This window comes from Gracilinanus agilis, chromosome 1 (assembly GCF_016433145.1).
Source record: "Gracilinanus agilis isolate LMUSP501 chromosome 1, AgileGrace, whole genome shotgun sequence".
NCBI lineage: Eukaryota > Metazoa > Chordata > Mammalia > Didelphimorphia > Didelphidae > Gracilinanus > Gracilinanus agilis.
In genome coordinates this window covers 587,614,732-587,635,575 of record NC_058130.1, presented here as the reverse complement: position 1 = coordinate 587,635,575, position 20,844 = coordinate 587,614,732, and the positions used below count along the sequence as shown (strand labels likewise).

The following is a 20,844-nucleotide window of genomic DNA, read 5'->3' as shown; positions in this document are numbered from 1 at the left end:
TCAGTCTCATTCTATATTATAGTATGATTCAGAAAAAAATACTAGAAAGATAAAAGTGAACTACACAAAATCACTTGGACTGAGAGGGAGCTATTCCCACAACTTATAAAGAAAAAGGAATAAAAGCAAGAGGAATGAGACAAAAGAATAAATGCTTTTTAAAATGAAGAAGGGAGGCAAAAAGAAAAATAGTACTGTAACATAAAGGGAGAAGAGGGAGAATAAATGACCATAATTTCAATAAAATGTTTAAAGGAAGTGAGGATACGGGTAGGGGAGAAAGACAAGGAAAAAAATATCATCACGTAAGTCAGAAAAAGGGTAAAGTTTAATCATGAAAAAGGTCTATAAATATTAAGTTATTGGGGGAAAAGAAAAGTCAAATTTAAATAAACATAATTTTTATAAAACAAACTACTTTCAATGAAATCTCACTCAAGTAAGAAGAATGAACATTTCAGATGTTAAGAGCAGGACTCTACAAAGACTGGCCTATAAAAACTCCATTCAAACATTGGCCTAGTTTGGAAGTAACACAGATAGTCAGGTTCACACTCATATACATTTCTGCTCAGCAGTTCTACAGGAGCAGCACCTTTGTGAGAAACACTTAGGAGGCTCTCACTGACTGAGTAAGCATTTGCTTTCTGCAGCTACTTGGAGATCAGTACTTTCTCTTGATAAAACTGTTTTTCCTCTTCAGAAAGCTCCAATGAAAGCCCTTTAGAATATTTGAAAATAGGGCCCACCTAATTGAAGCACAATGCAGACTTCATTAATACAAAAAAATAATCAAGTGTTTGGTAGGGAAAGAGACCACAATTTTGGTGCTTTGAAGTCACCTCAGAAGAAATGGCAATGGTTAGAATTAGAACTATTAAGACTTTGATAGTGATGACAGCAAAGTGATCATACGTAAACCATAATATCTTCTCTTTCTATTTACGAAGACTCAGACTAAGATGCTTTGGGCAGGGGGTAACCAGCAGTGTTAACTTCCCTCTGGTTTTCATCATACAAATCTCTCTGCTTGTTGATTTTGACTGAAGTAGGTAGCACAAGGAAAGGAGAAGGAACTCTGGAATTCTATATACATATTCATAATTCAGGAAAGAGAACTAATTAAAGCTACCCCAAGAAGCAGCACATTGGTCAAATCACCCATCCAAATACTAAGGAAAAGTGGGAAAGAATCACAGATTCCCAGAATTGGAAGGTACCTTTGAGCTTATCTCGTTCAATTGTACCTGGAAAAGAATTCCATGTACCATGTCTGCAGTGTGATTACCCAGCTCACACTTGAAGATCTCTAAAGAAGGGAACTCAGCAGTTCCTGAAGAAGTGGATCAAATTTTCGGAAAGTTATAAATTGCTATAAAGTTTTCACCACATGGAGCCTAAATCTCTGTCTCTGCAACTTCTACCATTGCTCTCATTTGGTTTTTGGGCCAAAAGGTGACAAATTTAATAACTCTTCTGTGATAGGAATCTACAGGAAATGTTTTACTTGGATTTCCCTGAGACTCTACATATATTAGCATTCTATTATGCCTTGCTGGAAACAATGAGAACATTTTATTAGGTGCCTGGTTTTCATCTAAAGTATGCAATGCCTGACCCATGCTTGTGGAAAGTAAAAGTTATTCTGGGCAATGTTACTATGGATGCTTATAAGCTCCACGAGTATGTGCTGGAGTGGGTTACTACCTTGGTTAGCTTGACACTCTCCACATAAAGATCAAAGAAAGGATTTGTATTTTTGCAAGTGGCAAAAAGACACCAGGTATAATATAACAATTCAGTCTTATTGTTCCTACTGATCTGAATTTACAATTTATAGTGTGTAGAACTATATTTTGTGAGCATGCTTTGTGACTATGTCCACACAAATACTGTTTGTTTCAGATTTTCAGACTCAGTTTTTTCACTGTTTTAATTCTATGATCATGAGGTTGTGGTTGTTCAGTACCTGAGTATTAATGTAGACAAACAGGTATGGATTAATGAATTAGTGGATTATAGATAGTTCAGCTGTCAGTTATTTAAGTTTTAAGTCAGACAGTTAATTAAAGCCCAGATTCTCTGGCCAGCAATGGAAAAGTAGCAAATTCCTTAACTTCACATGCAAATACACTTATAAAAAGTTTTCATAGAATCATTTTGATAACAAACAATTAATCCTTGAAAAAATAATTTTTGACAATGAATTTGGAAGATCCAGAACTACCAACTAATGTACCTGAAGGAAGAATGTTCCCCGTGGACTGGTAATGTGACAGGAGAAGCTGGTGACTGGATATATAGAGACTGTCCAGAATTCTGAGACCCTTTTCTGATTAGTTTCCCAGTGTTAGAATCATAAATTCGAACTTCTGGGCCAGGTTGACACTTTGGATGGATAGGTGTTGGATGGAACAAGGCTGTTGGAAAAGCACTCTGTATATCAGGAAATGTTGCTGGACTATTTTCCCTGTTGGATAAAGATTGAATAGTTTTAAATTAGAAAATATTTTTATATTAGAAATAAATGGAAAACAAGAATCATGATTTTCTATTAAAAACAAAACAGACTCCTCATGTCAATTCCAGAAGAAAAAATGTTCTAGGCGCCATGGTTATTTGATTAATTATTAGCAAATTGTTCAGGTTAGGCACATTTAACTATGTTCTGGGATGCTATAAAGTTATATAATGATTTGGGATTAGTGAAATCTTCAAAGATGTAAGTGAATAATCAATTACCATGGTTTGAAAAAGTTATATGCCAGTGTCCATGATTATTAGGAACAGATGTGTTATACTACAATTAGGAATCTGGTTGCCAGAAAGTACTGGGAATCATTATAGGGTGCATATCCCACAGATTTCCTGTAATAAATTTCTTCTGTTTATCTAGCTATGACATTCAGCCTTCTGGATAGAAAAAATTTTCACCACTTTTCCAAGTTGAGCAGGGCTAAACAAAATATGGCACTTTTGATTTCTCCACAATGAATATACTGAAGATGGACACTTGATAAAAACAATTTAAAATTTTGCTAACAGACACTTTTAAACATTTAATAGATGCTCTCAACTATACTTCCAAAAGACTTTCCAATATTTCTTGTGAAAGAACTGCAAAGGATATATAAAGTAGGACAAAATATCTAAACTCCATTCACAAATAAAAACCTATGCTGTTGTTTTTACATTAGAGTATCAATATGATTTCATTCTAAGTAAGATGTATGTTCCAGTTTCTAGGCTAAAAGAGGGAAATAATCTAGATTATGGGGACCTTAACTCTATTTTTATACAGCTAACATAGAGATAAAAATTCACTTTCTAGTTCATACATAATCAACTAGTTATTTTTGTTTGTTAGTATAAACCTGTAACTTCATTACTATGAGGAAAATTCCCTCTACCAATGAAAAACTGCAATTTGTTGTCTTTTTTTTTTACAATCACTCTTTAGTTTTCAGTTCCAAATTTTCTTCCTCCATCCAAAGCCTTCCCTACTCATTGAGAAGGTAAGCAATGATAACCATTCTATATGTGAAGTCATGCCAAACATAATTCCATATTAGCCAAATGCAATTTAGTCTTAAACAGTTATCTGAGACATTGAGAGAATAAGTGATTTGAAAAAGTTACCCAGCAGGTTTGCCAGAGGTAAATTTGAATTAGGTCTCCTTAAACTCAGAGATTAGCTCTCCATTTACTACAGTGATTCCCAAAGTGGGCGCCACCACCCCCTGGTGGGTGCTGTAGCAATCCAGCGAGGTGTTGATGGCCACAGGTGCATTTGGGGGTGGTGAATAACTGTAAGGGGGCGGTGATAGTATGTGATGGGGGCGCTAAGTAATATTTTTTCTGGAAAGGGGGTGGTAGGCCAAAAAAGTTTGGGAACCATTGATTTACTGTGTGATGCTGCTGTCTTTCATTTATTAATCTTTAATAGAAATGAGCAAAGATGGGGATAATGCTAAATGGCAGACCAAACAAATATATTTGGCTCTGGTCAAATAAAAATATTATTAAATAGGATGATGAAGTTATAAAATGTCAAGGCACATTCTGAAATATAGGAAGGGTTAGAATTGCAAAAAATAAAGTTAACTGCAGGTTGGTTAGTTATATTAAGAGGACAAAAAGCTCAGACTGGAATGAGGTGACATGATGAAGGGACAAAGGATTTACCATGAGAAAACAGGTTCAGGTGATAGTGAATTATTAAATGCTAATATGTAAGATCCACTGATTAATGAGTTTTTTCCCCCACCACTTGTGAAGTTTTTGACTTCTGTTCATTCAAAAGAAAGAACCTTAGTTTTATTCTGAATTCAAAAATCTAATGTGGTCTCTATGCTTATTCTTTGGGTTGACTGTAAAAATAAAGCTGTAGGGGTAAGGAGATGACTTGATTTTCTTTGAACATGCCACAATGCCTTTCAAGAGCAATGAACTAAGTGAAGCAAGCTAGAAAACCATAGGATTTTAGAGATGGAAGAGACTTTAGAAATCATCTAGTCCAGACTTCTTATTTTATGAATTGATTCAAGAGGAAAACTGGAAAAGTTAAGCATTTTTACCTTTGCGTTTTGATGTAATCGTCCTTTAAAGGGAAGAGTTGTTCCTCTACTTTGTCCCACCTTTCCAAGCAGCTCCACAACCAATCAGGGTTTACAACATGAAGATGTTTACACTCTTGAGCTTGTCTTACTTTCTCTGTGCCTAGTGTTAAAATAATCACTCTAAAAATTAATGTTTAGTGATCTATTTAAAACAACCCCATGACTTCACACACACACAGAAAACACACAAAAATAAAAAAAACAAAACAAAAGCTGTCCTTTGGCACAATTATATTTTGTCTGTTATTTATTTATGTCACTCCAGCCACCTAGCTATCTTCCATGCTAGTACTGCACCCTCCAGAGACCTTGCCCTGGAAGAGATAAGCCCCTTCATCTTTGAACACCTTGAGTTCCTGCTGTCATGACTAGTGAGAACCAGAGTCTGAGGATGTTTCATCATCTTCTCGGAAAATACAATCCCTAAATCTTGTATAAGGTTGTAAAAGCCATTCCTAGAGTTTGTATCAGAGCAGAAGAGAGGCATGACCAATTATGTATTATGGCAGACGATTATTTAGGCAGCTGTGGAGAGGATCTACTAGAGAAAAGAGAGAATACAGTCTGGGAAAATAGAGATTTTCATAGTAGCAAGTGATAAAGGCCTATACTAAGGTGATGGGCTTTGTAGGTGGAAAGATGGGATGAAAGTGAGATACTATAGAGGACAAATCAAAAGAACTAAGGAAACTACTTGGATGTCAGTTTAGAGCAGTGATTCCCAAAGTGGGCGCTACTGCCCCCTGGTGGGTGCTGCAGCAATCCTGGAGGGTGGTGATGGCCACAGGTGCATTTATCTTTCCTATTAATTGCTATTAAAATTTAAAAAAAAATTTCATTTCCAGGGGGCTAAGTAATATTTTTTCTGGAAAGGGGGTGGCAGGCCAAAAAAGTTTGGGAACCACTGATTTAGAGAATCAAAATATAACTGAGGTCATAAACTTGAATGATTAGAAGAATAAACAGCTAGGTAGTATAATGGATAAAGAGCTCTGGACCTAGAGCTAAGAAGACCCAAGTTCAGATCCAGGCTCTGACACTACTAGCTATGTGAGCCTGGGCAAATCACTTAACCTCTGATTGTCTCACCTTCCTCACCTATAAAATGGGGATACTAATAGTACCTACTTCACAGGGTTGTTGTAAAGATCAAATGAGATAAAATTTAAATGTTTTGCAAACTCTCAAGTGCTATATAAATGCTAGATGATATTATCATTATAGTGGAGCCCTCAACAGTAAGATAATTTGGAGAATTTGGAGGAGATATTCAGAAGGCCAAGTAATTAAAAGTTCCATTTTAGATATGCTAAATTTGAGGTGCCAATGGGCTCTCTAGGTGAAGCTATCCTATAGGTAACTGACAAGGGAATCAGGAAAGATATTGGGGCTAGAAATAAAGACCTGGAAGTCATTAGAGTATATTAGAGAATTTAACCCTTGGGAGCAGATGAGATCACCAAAAGAGAACAAGGAGTAGGAAGGCAGATAGGTGAGGAAATAAGACAAAGCAATGTCACAGAAGCCAGGAGAAAAGAATATTTAGGAAGAGAAGGTAAGCATCATTGTCAAAACCTGTAAAGAAATCAAGAAGGACGGGGATTACCAGAAGGTTGTAAACTAGTATGTGACATAATCTGGAGGGAGAATTGCATAAGTAATAGGGTCAGAAGACAGGCTACAAGAGATTGGGACATAAGTGGGAGAAGAAAAAGTAGATTAAATAGATGTAAATTACTTTCTAGGAGAGTGATTGTAAATAAAGATCTATGACACTAGCTGGAGTGCAGAACAAGGTGAAAGGAAGGAATTTTAATGATGGGAGGTACAGAAAGAAAAGAGGCATTATTGTAGGCAGGAGGGAAGGAGGCATCAGATAAGAATCAAGTGAGAATGGAGGGAGGGAACTGACTGAAGGAGCAAGCTCTAGGAAGAAGCTGGAACAAATAGGACCAAGGATACAAGGAGAGGGGTTAGTTAGACTTGGCTAGGAGGACCTCCTCTTCCTCAGAAACTTTCAGAATGAGAGAATTAAACACATAGAAGAGTTTTGGGAATGAAAAAGGGGGAGAAGGAACTCATGAGACGTGACCTCAGTTTTCTTAGTCAAACAGAAAAAGAAATCCTTTGCCAAGAGGAAGGGGATATTTAAAAAAGCCTGGAAGAGAATAGAAAAGGAATAACTACTGTCAGAAAAATAAGGAAAAGCCCATTTAGGAAACAAAAAATGATGCAACTGCAAAGGCCCAGGTCAAGTTATAGTAACAAAAAACAGAATTTTAGAGTAAGAAGGTATACATATATATATAATTACTCCAACCCTTCCTTTCCCTAGGTCAAACTTCTTAGTCAGTAGGGCTGTATGACTTCTTCCAGCAGCATTCAAAAACAAAGAAAAGGGACGATGGAGGAGGTAATCTAGAATTAAAGTCTTATAAATAGGGGCTAGACAAGGGGGTAAAGATTTAAAAGAAAGAGGACAGTATATAGTTTAAAGGCTTAAACTGAGGGAAGGAAAATGAAGCAAGAGCTAGGATGCTGTTGGGGCAAAAAAGAGAGATGGACAACCTAGAGGTTGAAGAGGAGTGCAGCTGAGGGAGAGATAAAGATAAGAGACTGTGCTCACTTAAAGAAATTCAAGAGTCATTAATGTAGCAGTTATGGGTAACAGTGAGATCTAAACTATGACCATCCCTGTGGATGGCTGAGATAGAATGATGGTGTTACTATAACATCTGATGCTGACATATATAGTACACTGTGGTTGTTTTAATTTAACAATTTGTGAGATAGGCACTAGAAAGTTTCTACAGAAAACCAGAAGCTAAGAGAGGTTAATTAACTTACCCATGGTTAAAGTTACTAACTGTTAACAATCATGATTTGAATTTGACTCCACTCAAATCTTCCAAAACAGCACACTTTGGTCTCTTTCTCTTATATTGTGCCACCTGTATGTGTATTAGGGCTACAAGGAAACTTAAATCACATTTCTACCCTGATCACATCCTCTCACAAGTGTGCAACACCAACAATGGCACTGAGAGAGCTCTTAGGGGGCTCAAAAAGAGGCTCTGGTCATCAGTTGTTTGATGGACTACTATTAAGTCTTGTCGTTTCTCCCTTCCCTCTACTGACGTGGACATCATCCTGGTGCAGACTTCTAATTATGTTATACTTGGACTATTATAATGGCCTTCTGCCTCAAATCTAATCTATTCTCTACTTAGTGGCCAAAGTGATATTCCTAAAAGAGGTCCAACCATGTCACTTCATAACTCAAATTCCAGGGGCTCCTCATTATTTCTCCAGATTCGAATATAAAATCTTTATTTAACTTTTAAAACTCCTTAAAACCAAGCCTTGCCCTAGCTTTCTAGTCTTCTTATACATTACTCCCCTTTGTGTACTCTGGAATTTAGCAACACTGGTATTTTGGTTGTTCCATTTATGTGACTTTCAATAATTTCCCCTAAAGTTAGAATGTTCTCCCCCTGGCTTTTTCAAGATTCAGGTTAAATCTCACTTTCTTTTCAGTGCCTTCTATTTAGCATCATCTTCCATTTATACTGTATAAATTTTGCAGTTATACAGTTGTTTGTATATTGTTTCCCCTTTAGGAGGTGAGCTCCTTGAGTATAGGAACCATATTTTTGCTTTTCTTGGTATTCTTAGCATTTGGGTAGGGCTTTATGATTGACTGATTATGTCCCAACATCTTAGTAGCAGAGAACATATGGGCTATTCAAGAACTTCCACACTATCACATAATAAGTTTGGTGGCCATGTATCAGGCATGAAGTTAGGTTGCAAATTCAATTCTGTGGCCTAGGCACTCAAAAGAACCCACAAAAAACCCACTCATTATCATTATCATCATCATCATCATCATCATCACTATTATTAGCTAGCAATGATTATAAAAGCTATATGTGCTTTAACATTTACAAAGCACTTTATAAATATTATTTTATTTGACCTTCACAACAAACCTAGTAGATAGGTGCTATTACAATCCTCACTTTGGAGGAAACTGAAACATACAGTGAGGTCAGAGGTCACATATTTAATAAGTGCCTGAAGCTATATTTGAATTGAGGTTTCAATCTACTCCACAACCTAACTGCCTCTACTCCCATCCCTCAAAAGGGCAATAGCAATAGTGTACTTAGTATTCTAATTAATGGGGGAGGAAGTTCTCAGGAAAATGATTGCTCTCACAAGTGAACCATAATTAACTCTTTGCTACACTTAATGATTTTCACTCTAGGTTCTTTTCAACACTTAATCCTACACCAGAATGCCACCAAGCCAATCCCATCAACCTAGAGGTACAGTGCCACCAGAAGATCCCTGAGGGGGGGAAATGATGTCTTCCTCTCCACAAATAGAAGAGATTAGTAAAGTTTTTGGCAGTATTGAGAGTTCTTTCAATGACAGAATGTTAGCCAAGTTTAAAGCAGGGATCTCTATGAGAGCCTGGTAAAGTTTATGGGTGCCTCAGAATATCATTTTTAAATGCATAAAATAAAATACAGAATTATAAAGGAAACCAATTATATTGAGACAAAGGTATAGTTTTTCTCCCACTAAAGTTCATAGGTCTCCCTAAAATCTATTTGCACGCTCTCAAGAGGAAATGTTGAGAATTAAAGAGTGAGACAACATGGAGATCTTGAGAGCAATAAAATGAATGATTTTTCTTTGTCTAAATCAGTAATGGAGAACCTTTTGGAACTTTTTAGGGACCCGTGCCATGCCCCGCTCCCTGACTGCATGCAGGGCTATGGCCAGCAATGTTCCATTAGGTTACCAGTATGTACAATTAGAAGAATACATTGTCATTCTCTTCCAGGAGGCAACAGGGTTCTCAGTGCAATTTCTACACAGTGCATAAGTCATATTAAAAGGAAGAGTCAACCTTTATCAAAGCACTTATACAGATAGGGATCTTGATTAACCCATCCATCCTGAATTAGCCTCATCCCCCTGTGCTGGGCCTGGGGATATTCAGTAAAAGTGAAAGGCTGCCCATGAGAAAGTAGGGGGCATTCTCTAAGGTATCCCACAGTGGGTAGCTAGAACCAGAGTAAACATGAATTTCCTGGAAGCCTCGGGCATTTGGTAGGCCTTTGAGGCACCCAGACTACAGGCTGGGGAGTTTTCTTTGGGTATTTCTTACACAGCCAACAGTCTGAAGAACCCTCTTTAGCTACTGCTTCCCCCAAATGAATCAGGGAATTATCTGCCCAGGTAGCTGGGTATTGCCAACATGGATTTTTTGATGATTCAGTTTACCCTTACCTTTGAGAAATCCCAGTGCCAAGTACCCCAATTTTGGTTTGGATATTAAGCACCTTTTCTTTTTGAAGGCTTCTCTATCGGATGAAAGTTTTCCTCTCATGAAGCCCAGTTTCTTAGCTTGATCTTTGCCTTTGATTTGTTACAGCGGATTCTTCTTGATGCCCTAGTTGCTGACTGTGAAGAGGCTTACAAACCTGTTTGTGATACCTAATTATCTAGAAGATATAAGGACTTCCAATTTCCTTTCCTCTTTGAAGAAAACACCTGGTGTGTCTTCTCCCGGGGTGGAGTTGGCATCTAGTATGGTGTCTTCTTCCAGAGATACAGTTCCCAGGTTCTTAGAGCTTTTGTTTTGTATGGTATTTAACGTTTGACTCTGTGTAATTACCAAATACTTGAACCCTACCTCTATTCGTGATTAAAGAGTGGGTTTTCTGACTACTTTAGTAGTTCTAGTTTTTGTAAGTTAACAGTGTGCATAACTCAAAACTCAGGAGAAGACCCAGAATGTGGGGAGAGGAATAGTCATGGGGTCAGGGAGTTAAGAGTTAAAGTAACAGGTAGGATTGAGATAACAATGAGAGAGGGGGGAGAAGACTACTAATTCCAAAGTGTCCTACAGCTGTTTTTTATGGCGGTGAAAGAGATATTTGAGGTCTTCCAACCCACTCACAGGAATAGGTGTCCCCACCTCCTCCTCAACCACCTGTTTCTGGGGGGGGGGGGGGATAAAGGGTTTAATGTAAGAGACAGGATTCCATATAGTCTGCCCTTCAGTTTTACAGTGCTGGGGGTGGCCAGGATGGCTCCATGGAGACCATCCCTCCATTTTGTCTCCATCCTCCTTTGAAGGATTAGGGAGAATCTGATTAGCACAGTGATTCCCAAAGTGGGTGCCACTGCCCCCGGTGGGTGCTGCAGCTATGGGGGGAGGCGGTGATGGCCACAGTTGCATTTGAGGGTGGTGAATAACTGTAAGGGGGCAGTGATAGTATGTGACAGGGGGTGTTAAGTAATATTTTTTCTGGAAAGGGGGCAGTAGGCCAAAAAAGTTTGGGAACCACTGGATTAGCACATTCCCTTAGGGCTTGTAATTGGGGCTCAGCCCTAGATTTGCTCAGGGGGTTATTTTAATTAGGGTCAGTGCAATCAGGGGGACCTGGACCCAATTGATTCTTTGCTTACAAAAGCAGAAGGGAGGCAAGGTGGGGCTGGGCCTGAGCCAAACTCAGCTGTGCTCAGCCCCTCCAACAGTGGAGAGAGCTAGAATACCCCACCCCCTGAGTTTGGGGGCAGGGCCAGCCTCCCAGCTGGCCAGTCAAGGGTCTACACAAGCCCATGGAGAGGCCACTGTGTGCCACAGGTTTACCATCACAGACTAGATCAACTCCTAACATCTGGTACTAAATCCTTGTGGCCTCAAACTCTAACCATTTCTCTTGCCAGGCTTCTTCTCCAGACTTTTATTTCCATTTCAGGTTTTCAGCCTATGTGTTCTTTTAACATTGCCCTATACCTCTGGCTCTTTCTAACTCACTTATCTGTACTCTTGATTCTTGATATTAGCTTGTCATACCCAAGTGCCAAAGATGGGACTCCTGCTACTCTATTCTCTTGTCCCCAATCAAGAGAAAGTTTAAATGGTACTAATGCCATGTCCAATCACAATCCCTGACAAATACCAGGCTGGATTTTGGCCAAAGGCAATGCTGAACTGACCAGCACAAATAGGTTTTTAATAGAAATGTATAAGATCATTTGAAAAATAATTGGAAGGAGAGTAGCTGGGTAGCTCAGTGGATTGAGAGCCAGGCCTAGAGACAGGAGGTACCAGGTTCAAATCTGATCTCAGACACTTCATAGCTGTGTGACCTTGAGCAAGTCACTTAACCCCCACTGGCTAGCCCTTACTGTTCTGCTGTAGAACCAATATTGGTTCTAAAACAGAAGGTAAGAGTTTATAGTGAGAAGCATTAAAGGGAAAATAAACCTGGAGAAAAGTTACTGTGAACTATTATATACTATTAGACATAGAAACATTTTCATAATTTTCTGTCACTGACATTAAAAGTACAATGACCACATTTTTGCTCTACCATTGCTATAATGTGTATACCATACTCAAGATGGAGTAGAAAAGAATGCCTGGCTCTGACCAAGTACAAACAAAAGAACTCTGTATTTGGATCTAACACATCTTAAAGCCAATCAGCCCCATATTTTCTAAAAGGAAGATGATTCAGAAAGAATGGGGAAAGATCAAAATGCAATGCTTTTTTTATAAAGCAATGAAGACTATAATGGCATTCCTCCACCCAGCCTAATTAAAGATTTCAAAGCAGAAGGCTAAGCCAGGTATGCAAGCAACTAGATGTTGATAGATGGACAGTAAAAGAGGCAGTTGTACTGGGTGATATAATCAAATGGTATGAATTTTTCAGAGAAAAAGTTTGTTGAATTTGAGTGACAACATGAGAGAAAAGGCTTAGAAGTAGAGAAAAAGGAATATATTTTTCCTCATCATAACCCTAAGAGAAGGAATGAATAGTGTAAGACATGGTGGCAAAGGATATAGTATCTTTAGAGAAAAAGGGAAGATAATAGGGCAAAAGGAATGCCTAAAGAGGAAATAGTCAAGACTGACAGGGATTAATAAGAGGAAGCTGGGTAGAAGGGCTACCAAGAAGGCAGAAACTTGTAGAATAAATCAGCCCACGAGTTCTAAATAGTCATATTAACAGGGCTTCCACAGATCCCATTTTCATAGTGAAGCCTACTGGCTTGATTTAAACAATGAAGGTATGCAGGTTATGGAGATTCAAAGGCTTGATAGGGGGAAAGGATTACCTTGAAACAGTTAAAAGACACAAATAGTGATCAGGAAAAAATAAAATACATTTTTATACAACTCCACTCCGAGAGTATTAGATTTAATTAAATTAATTTTTAAATTTCTGATATTTAATAAATGAAAGTATATTACACATTTTCCTCTCACTCTATCAGCTAAAGTTAATTCTTCTTATTTGTGCCTTTGATTTCATCTTTTTTTCCAATCACTATGGGATCTAGCTTGCTCCACTTTCTCCTCCCTTCACTGAGAATCTCATTCCCTAACTCGGCTAGATTCTTTACTTCTTATACAGATCTCTCCATCCTGGGTTCACCCTGCTGCTGGCTCTGAGTCACCATCCTAGTTCTCTTTCATGCTGCCAATTTTTAATGTGTACCTCATATTCTGATAGGATAATCTAAAGATCACTAGCAACTTTTCTATCCTGCTTAAAGACTTTCTATATTTACTCCATCCTATGTATTACTCTCAGATTAATTTCCCTTTAAAATCACTTTTTTCATACCATTAATATACTCAAAAAAACCCTCACTGGTACCCTATTTTTCTGACTGCCACTCCCCCATCCTTGTTCCACTCAAACTTACTCCCTATTATTTATCAACATTTATGCTTCAGTTCTAGTCAGGCCAGCTTCCTCATTGTACAATGAACTCAGTGGTCAGAGAACAGAATAAAAGCAGGAATGGGTAAGGATACAAAAAGAAGACTCAGATCCAGAGAAACCAACACAAGGCTGAGTACCCAAAATAAGAGAAAGATACAGAAACAGGTGAGACCTGTTAGAACAAGACAGTTGATTGGCAAAGCAGAGATAGGATGATTAAAATCAGATTATTAAATTCAGTGTGAAAGACTATATTAATGTTAAAAGTTAGGGGCAAGCAGGATCAAAGTGATATACAAAGACAAGGCTTGATAAGTTAGGAAGTTATCAGAAGTAATAGCAGGAATAAAGTGTAAAACTCAGGAGACAGCTTAGACAACTCTGCATCAAAATAAGAGGTAGAAGATATTCAGAAACCCTGATAAGGAATGAGTTGGTGCCCAAGGACACGCAGGATAATACTGATACTAATAATCTCTAACTTGCCAAATCTCATGACTTTTTTTTTCAATTACCTCCTTCTGTACCATTCCCTCTTTAACTGGAAAACTCACTTCTCTTTAGGTTTTTAAGAAATTATCCTCTCCTAACTCTCCTATGTGTAATTCTTTAGTTTCTCTTGTTGGCTTACACTTAAGTTATACTTATTAAACTGTGGTGTCTATTATTCGTTTCTCCTTTTCCATCTGTATTCTCTTGTTTGGTGACCTCATTAGTTACTAATTGTCAATTTTATGCACAAGACTGTCAGATCTATACATCTGCCCTGACCTCTCTCTTGAATTCCAGACTCTCATTACTGTGTTTGGGAAATCTCAACCTTATTAGGTCTAACCCAGAATTCAACATCTTTTCCTTCAAGTCTTCTCCTATTCCTAACTTTCCTATTAGTGTTGAGAGTACTACCCTTTCTCAGTCACCCAGGCTCACACTGCCTTGGCATTATTCTTGACTCTTCATTTGCACTCACCACACATTCTCAATCTGCTATCCTCTTTTTGTTTCAACCTTCACAATCTCTCTCATTTTTGTTCTTTCTCTCCATCCACGTAGCCGCCACCATGATGCAACCCCCCATAATTTCAAAGTTATTGCAATAGCATTCTGGTTAGTCTCCTAGACTCAAGTCAGCAAGGTGGTAGTGGCTATCCCCCATTCCTACAATGTTCTCCCCTCTTCATCTTAGTCTACTGGCTTCATTTCCTTCAAAATGCCCAACTTCTGAAGGCCTTTCTCAGTTTTTCCCATCACTTTTGCCTTTCTTCTCAGTTATCTTCCATTTAAATTTTTTCTATTAGTAATCAGTCCTGGATCCACAGTTACTGACATAGTTTCCCCCATTAGAACATAAGTTCTTTACATAGTACATTTTGCTTTTGGCAGGCTTGTAGATATTTTTTTTGACTTAATTGGTCTTGTGGCTTAGGGACCTTAAGTTTTATTGAAGGAAAAATATTAGCATGATTAGTCTAGTCTCTTTGAGGTAGCAGTTAGCCATGCCAGAGTATGGTGACAAAAAAAATTCATGGCATACAGATTTTGAAACAAACCTCTGTCTCCATATTGTGAGGCAAGTTGTCTACTCTTTTTATTTCACCTATATGAATCCTAACCACCAATCCTTCAAAAGGCCCAGCTTAAATTCTAATACTTCCAACAAAAGCCTAATCTAACCTATTTGCTTTGATTTCACTCTCCTATGAAATATACAATTAGCCCCTTGTTTAAATGGAGTTCTGAATTGGTTTGTTTCACATAAGTTTCTCTGTCCAATTAGAATGTAAGGTCCTTGAGGTGAAAAACGACTCATGTGTCTATCCATTCTCCTCACACACAAGTTAGAGCATCATATGTGGTAAATATTTAATAAATAATTAATGTCCCTTCATCAAATTGGCCCCATAAGCATGCTGAATATCTTCTTTCCTTTCCTTTCCTTTCCTTTCCTTTCCTTTCCTTTCCTTTCCTTTCCTTTCCTTTCCTTTCCTTTCCTTTCCTTTCCTTTCCTTTCTTTTCTAAACCTTTACCTTCTGTCTTAGAATCAATACCATGTGTTGGTTCCAAGACACAAGAGCAGTAAGGGCTAGGCAATGGGGGTTAAGTGACTTATACAAGGTCACATAGCTAGGAAATGTCTGAGGCCAGATTTGAATTCAAGACCTCCCATTTCTGGGACTGGCTCTCAATCCACTGAGCCACCCAGCTGTCCACTATGCTGAATATTGCAACAAGACAATAACAACAATAAATAATCTCTTCCTCTCTTGATTAAACACAAATATTTGAAGTTCCACTTCGGAGTTTAAAAAGATATTACACTTGAAATAAAGGTTTCAAATAATGTATTTTGTAAGTGATGAATGGCAGGAACAGGAATGAAATAATCTATGAAAATGAACTTCAAACATGTTATTACTCTGCTCCTGGTTATCTACAGATGATTTGAGCATTAATGAAAATAAGCTGTAGACAGAAAAGACAAAGGCATGCTTACTAATTAAGCTCCTGAATTTATTCTTAAGGTAGTTGAGGTCGAGAGGAAGAGAAACAATCTTTCCATCAGTCCTATCAGGACATTATAGATTTCAATCTTGTCAAAATTTTTGCATCTGTCTTTCAGAACTCAGAAAATTTTGGAAGCATTTTAATCAATGGTCCTGACTACCATTCATACATGCTAATTATAGTACATTGGTGCTTTAACTTGGTATGCTTAAAAATCAGTTTTAAAGTATGTGCCCTGGCAATATTATTCACTTTCTCTTACTGATTTATCCATATAAAGGACAAATGTTTCTCTTACATTAAAATGCATGTTCTCTGAGGGCAGAGACTGTCGTTTTAATTGTTGTATCCCTGGTGCCTAGCACATCATAACTGATTGATATATATCTGTGAAGTGTGGAAAAGGCAGTGTTTTTTTTTTCAACAGATAGATTTAGATTATTTCTTTATAAATAATCAACTTATTCTCTCCTGAAATGTAATGACCTGGGAAATTTATTTGATATTTCAATGTCAAAGAAATACACACTAATCTTAAAGTCAATACTGTCTGCATGAAAATAAAGGCAAGAAGCCAATATAGAAATATTTACCACCTTAAGTGTTGTGAAAAATCAAGATCCAAAGGAAAATATGGCTGCAAAGCCCCTCCAAAACTTGGCATTATCAATCCAACAAATTTCAACTACTTACCAGCCCTTGCTGCAATAAGGTGAGTTGCTTTGTTAGGATCATCGGCACTCAATATCAAATTCTTATTGATCTTAGCTCCAAGTGCTGTTGCATGATAATGTTCTCGTGTCCTTTCTATTGGAAAATTTGTTGGACACACCCCACTAAATATTATGGTAACATCTGCCAACACCTTACTTTTCAGTTCTGGTACTATTTTCCGTATATCAGGTGCTTCTTGGATCTCCTTATTCAGGTATTTATCATACTTTGTATAATAATCATTATGTACTCGAACAAGAATCTCTTCAAGGTAAATTAAATGATCATCTTCATCATTATCTTCTTCCTCTTCCTCCTCTTCTTCCATGCTCTGATCTAAAGACTCACCCACTGTAATACCAGATTGTTCACTATTTTGGGACTCTGTCTCTGCTTCTTTCTTGTCCACACAGCCATTTCCCAGATCACAAAGGCCATCCTGTTCACTTTCTTCAGGTACTTCAAGGTCATTGACTTTACCATGAAGATGTACACTAGAGCCAGACTCTGTGGAATGATTGACTCCAGCAGTTTTCTCCATACTTGGGTCTGTGCCATCCTGTGGTTGAGAAGTCTCTTCCTGTGTTACTTTTGACTTCTTCCAGCTTCTCTTCTCTTCATTTTCACTTTCAGATGCAGAAGAGGAAGCAGATTTGTGGCCATCTAATTCGCTATTACTTTCACTGTCACTAGAGAGTTCAAAGTCCAAATCATTACCTGCATTGCTTTGGCCAGGATGTTTTTCTGATGATGTTCTGTCATCCTGTTCTGAAGAAATCTGAGATTCCTTCCCAGTCATCAAATCATTAGTACTCGTAGCATCTGTTATGTGATCAGAGGTACCATGGAAGGAATGTCTCTCATTTATTTTATCACTAGAACTTAAACACCATTTGGAAGATTCACTGTGTATAACCTTACTACCATTCAATTCCTTTGTGGATTTCCCAAGGCCATTACTCTGTTCTTCTACACAAGAAACACTCTTTCCATCTTCAGCATCTTTCAGGGATATGGTTTGTTCTGAGATTTCAGCTGTTTTAGAAGAATGATTAACTGTATATGCATGTAAAAGGGAAAAAAGTTCTCATAATTAAAAAGTCATAATAAAATAATTACTTCATTTAAAGCAGCTTCCCTCCCTATTTCAATTTTCTCATCCACATACTAATCATTTAATAAAAGAGCTGGGTAGTGATCCTTTATTATTTAAGTCCTTATAGTCACCCAATTTGACCTAGAATTTCAAATTAGGTACTTTGAAAATTGCATTAAGAGTCGTACTAGGGTAAAATACTTCATAAGCTGTATACCAAATGTTATGTGAATAGCATAAAAGCAAAAGATTTAAGAATTCAAAATTCTTAACTTGTTTTATAGTAATGTACAGATTATATTTTCTTTTTTCTTTTTTTTTAAAAAACCCTTATCTTCCATCTTAGAATTAATAATGTGTATTGGTTCCAAGGCAGAAGAGCATTAAAGGCCAGGCAATGGGGGTTAAGTGACTTGCATAGGGTCACACAATTAGGAAGTATCTGAGGCCAGATGATTATATTTTCAATGATGAATTTTTTTCAAACAAAGTCTGGGTCATACTAAGGATTCTAACTACTAAAAGTTCTTAGAAAGGGGTCCAAAGATGCACCTCCTTTGCCCAAACTTAATTCTATAGCCAACAGTGACAGTCAATTTCCTGGAATATGACTACCTTGAACATGAAGATATGAATATAGTGCCATTTAAGGAATTTGCCATTAACAAATCAAGAATCTGGTGTGTGCTGATACTGATCACAATCCACCTAAAATTTAGAAGATAAATGCTTAAAATGATCAGAAACTTAAAATAACTTGATTGTGGCCAAAATGCAAGTAAATGTTAGAGTAGGGGTGGAACTCAGGTTTTTTTGACTCTTATTCTAGTTTTCTCCTCACTCAGCCATGTTTTTTTTCCTTAAGAAATGGTGAGGACAAATCTCCACGCTAGAGAAAAATGAGAGTACTCTTTTTTTTTTTCTTCAAATGTGAACTACTAGTAGAAAAATAAAAATAAAATTAGACACCACTAATTAAACTACAACACTTTCCTCTTAATATCACAAAAAAGCAGTCTTAAATTTTCTATCATCATATCTCATACTATAAAGTATAGAATTTTAAAGCAAAATGTTAAGTTGCAACTTTTTTATGAAATATTACCCACCTTTCTTTTTCATTTGAGTTTCTCTGGATCCAGGAGGTGCATTAATATCTCCTATGCCCTGAAAGTATACATATTTCTTTACAGTTATCAAATTGGGCGCATACTTCCAGACATCTTCTCGGTCATCAATAATGCAAACCATTGAATCTCCACACGGGAAAAGATTTCTAAAAGGAAAAATGTGTCTGAGTACTATTAGCACATTTTAAAAAAATTATTGGTTTGACATTTAATCTTTTGTTTTAGATCAACAGGGAGGTTTCCATTCTACATTTCATATACATATATGGATGTATATATACTATTGAAATGGCTGAGAAGCAATACTACCAATAAACAATCTCTTTCTGATTACTTTACCAATCTTTCAACAGAAAGCCCTCTTTTCGGTTCTCTATAAAAGAGCCAATATTTTCAATTAGCACAAAGACAAACAACAATGGCAAAAGACCCAAGATGAAGCATGCTGACATCTCCAGACGGGAAGATGAAATGGACTCAGGGTACAAGGAGACATATTTTTTGGATGTAGTCAATGTAGGAATTAGTTTTATTCGACTATGTGTATTTGTTCTAACAGTTTTATTTCTCTTTTTTTCAATGGGAAGAAGGGGAGATGAGAGGGAGAAAAAATTTTGTGTGAATTTAAGAATTAAATCCTTAAAATAGGCATTCAAACATTAATCAAAAAGAGAGTATATATTTAAAATAGATATTAATGAATATAGAATTTTGTTTTTGACTGTGGCACAAACTTTTTTACAACCCTGCTTCTAATAAATTTTGGCTTCTGACACAAGACAAACTATGTTTTAGAAAGATGGATATAAAGCAGTACTTGGCAAGAATGATATAGAAAAAGGTTGAGTAATTCCAACTACAGTATCAATAAACCAACACTAAACTTTCTAGTCTATCCAGCCTTCTCCCCACATGTCCTTCAAATAAAGAATGAGGACAGGCAAATGATGGGAGAAATGCCTAGGAACTCTAGGTCTGTAGGGCTCTACTTTTCTGGTTCTGGTTTGGTATATTTTAAGAGCAACAACCAGTTTGAGAGCACTTTACAAATCCTAAAGTAGTTAAAAACATAATGGGGGCTGGGAGCAGGGAAAGAGGAGGAAAAGAAGTACTAGAAATCAGTTGGCTCTTTTTCTTGGGAGAAAGGAAAAAAAAGTGGGTACCTGATCTTAGGGAATTTAGGGAAAAACTGGGGAAAACTATTCAAAATTCTTTGCATGGAGGAGATGGTACTTGTTTACATAAAGCCAGGTATATATCTATCTGCCTTATCTCCCTTCTTTCTTATGTCAACCTCCAAAATATTCTCTTTTCTCATGCCCATGTCAATTCATTTAATAGGGAAGAGAAGGGAATAAGGATTTATATAGCACCTACTATGTGCTAATGAGCACTTTATAAATCTCATTTTATCCTCATCATGACCCTGAAAGGTAAGTTCTGTTATTATCCTCATTTTACAGTAGAGGAAACTGAGGCAAACAGAAATTAAGTGATAGGCCCAGGGTCAGACAGCTATTTGAGGCCAGATTTGAACAGTGCCTCCAGAACTTAGCACAGTACTTGGCAAAGAGTAGGCACTTAATGAATGTTTTATTAATTGACTCCAGGAGATCCGCCCATTAAGAAGGAAACTTGTTCCTGAAATAAATGAGATAATTATGGAATGCATTCAAAGATCATTTCTGATAACAAATTAGAGGGAATTTTAAATCTATTTAAATCTAACTCATGCTTCTGACTTTCTAAACTTCAACAACATACTACAGATGAACTCTCACTTTGGAACTTCCCTCAGGGCCTAGGGCCTTTTCATTCTGGAATAGTCTTTCTCCATTTTAAAAAAAAAATTTTTTTTAAACCCTAAATTATGCGTGTTGGCTTCTTGGTGGAAGAGTGGTAAGGGTGGGCAATGGGGGTCAAGTGACTTGCCCAGGGTCACATAGCTGGGAAGTGTCTGAGACCAGATTTGAACCTAGGACCTCCCGTCTCTAGGCCTGGCTCTCAATCCACTG

The 20,844-nt window shown here is 37.2% G+C and overlaps 1 protein-coding gene across 1 annotated transcript in view; it reads right to left on the bottom strand.

Annotated features, from left to right (window-relative positions):
* Window positions 1–20,844, bottom strand: part of CTDP1 (CTD phosphatase subunit 1) — a 123,218-nt gene that overhangs the window by 85,535 nt on the left and 16,839 nt on the right. The window contains exons 6-9 of the mRNA XM_044667250.1: window positions 18,809–18,975; window positions 16,583–17,659; window positions 4,578–4,719; window positions 2,240–2,470 (exon numbers count right to left, since the gene is read on the bottom strand). Coding sequence (XP_044523185.1) covers window positions 2,240–2,470; window positions 4,578–4,719; window positions 16,583–17,659; window positions 18,809–18,975 — 1,617 coding nt within the window. The remainder of the gene's footprint in view (window positions 1–2,239; window positions 2,471–4,577; window positions 4,720–16,582; window positions 17,660–18,808; window positions 18,976–20,844) is intronic.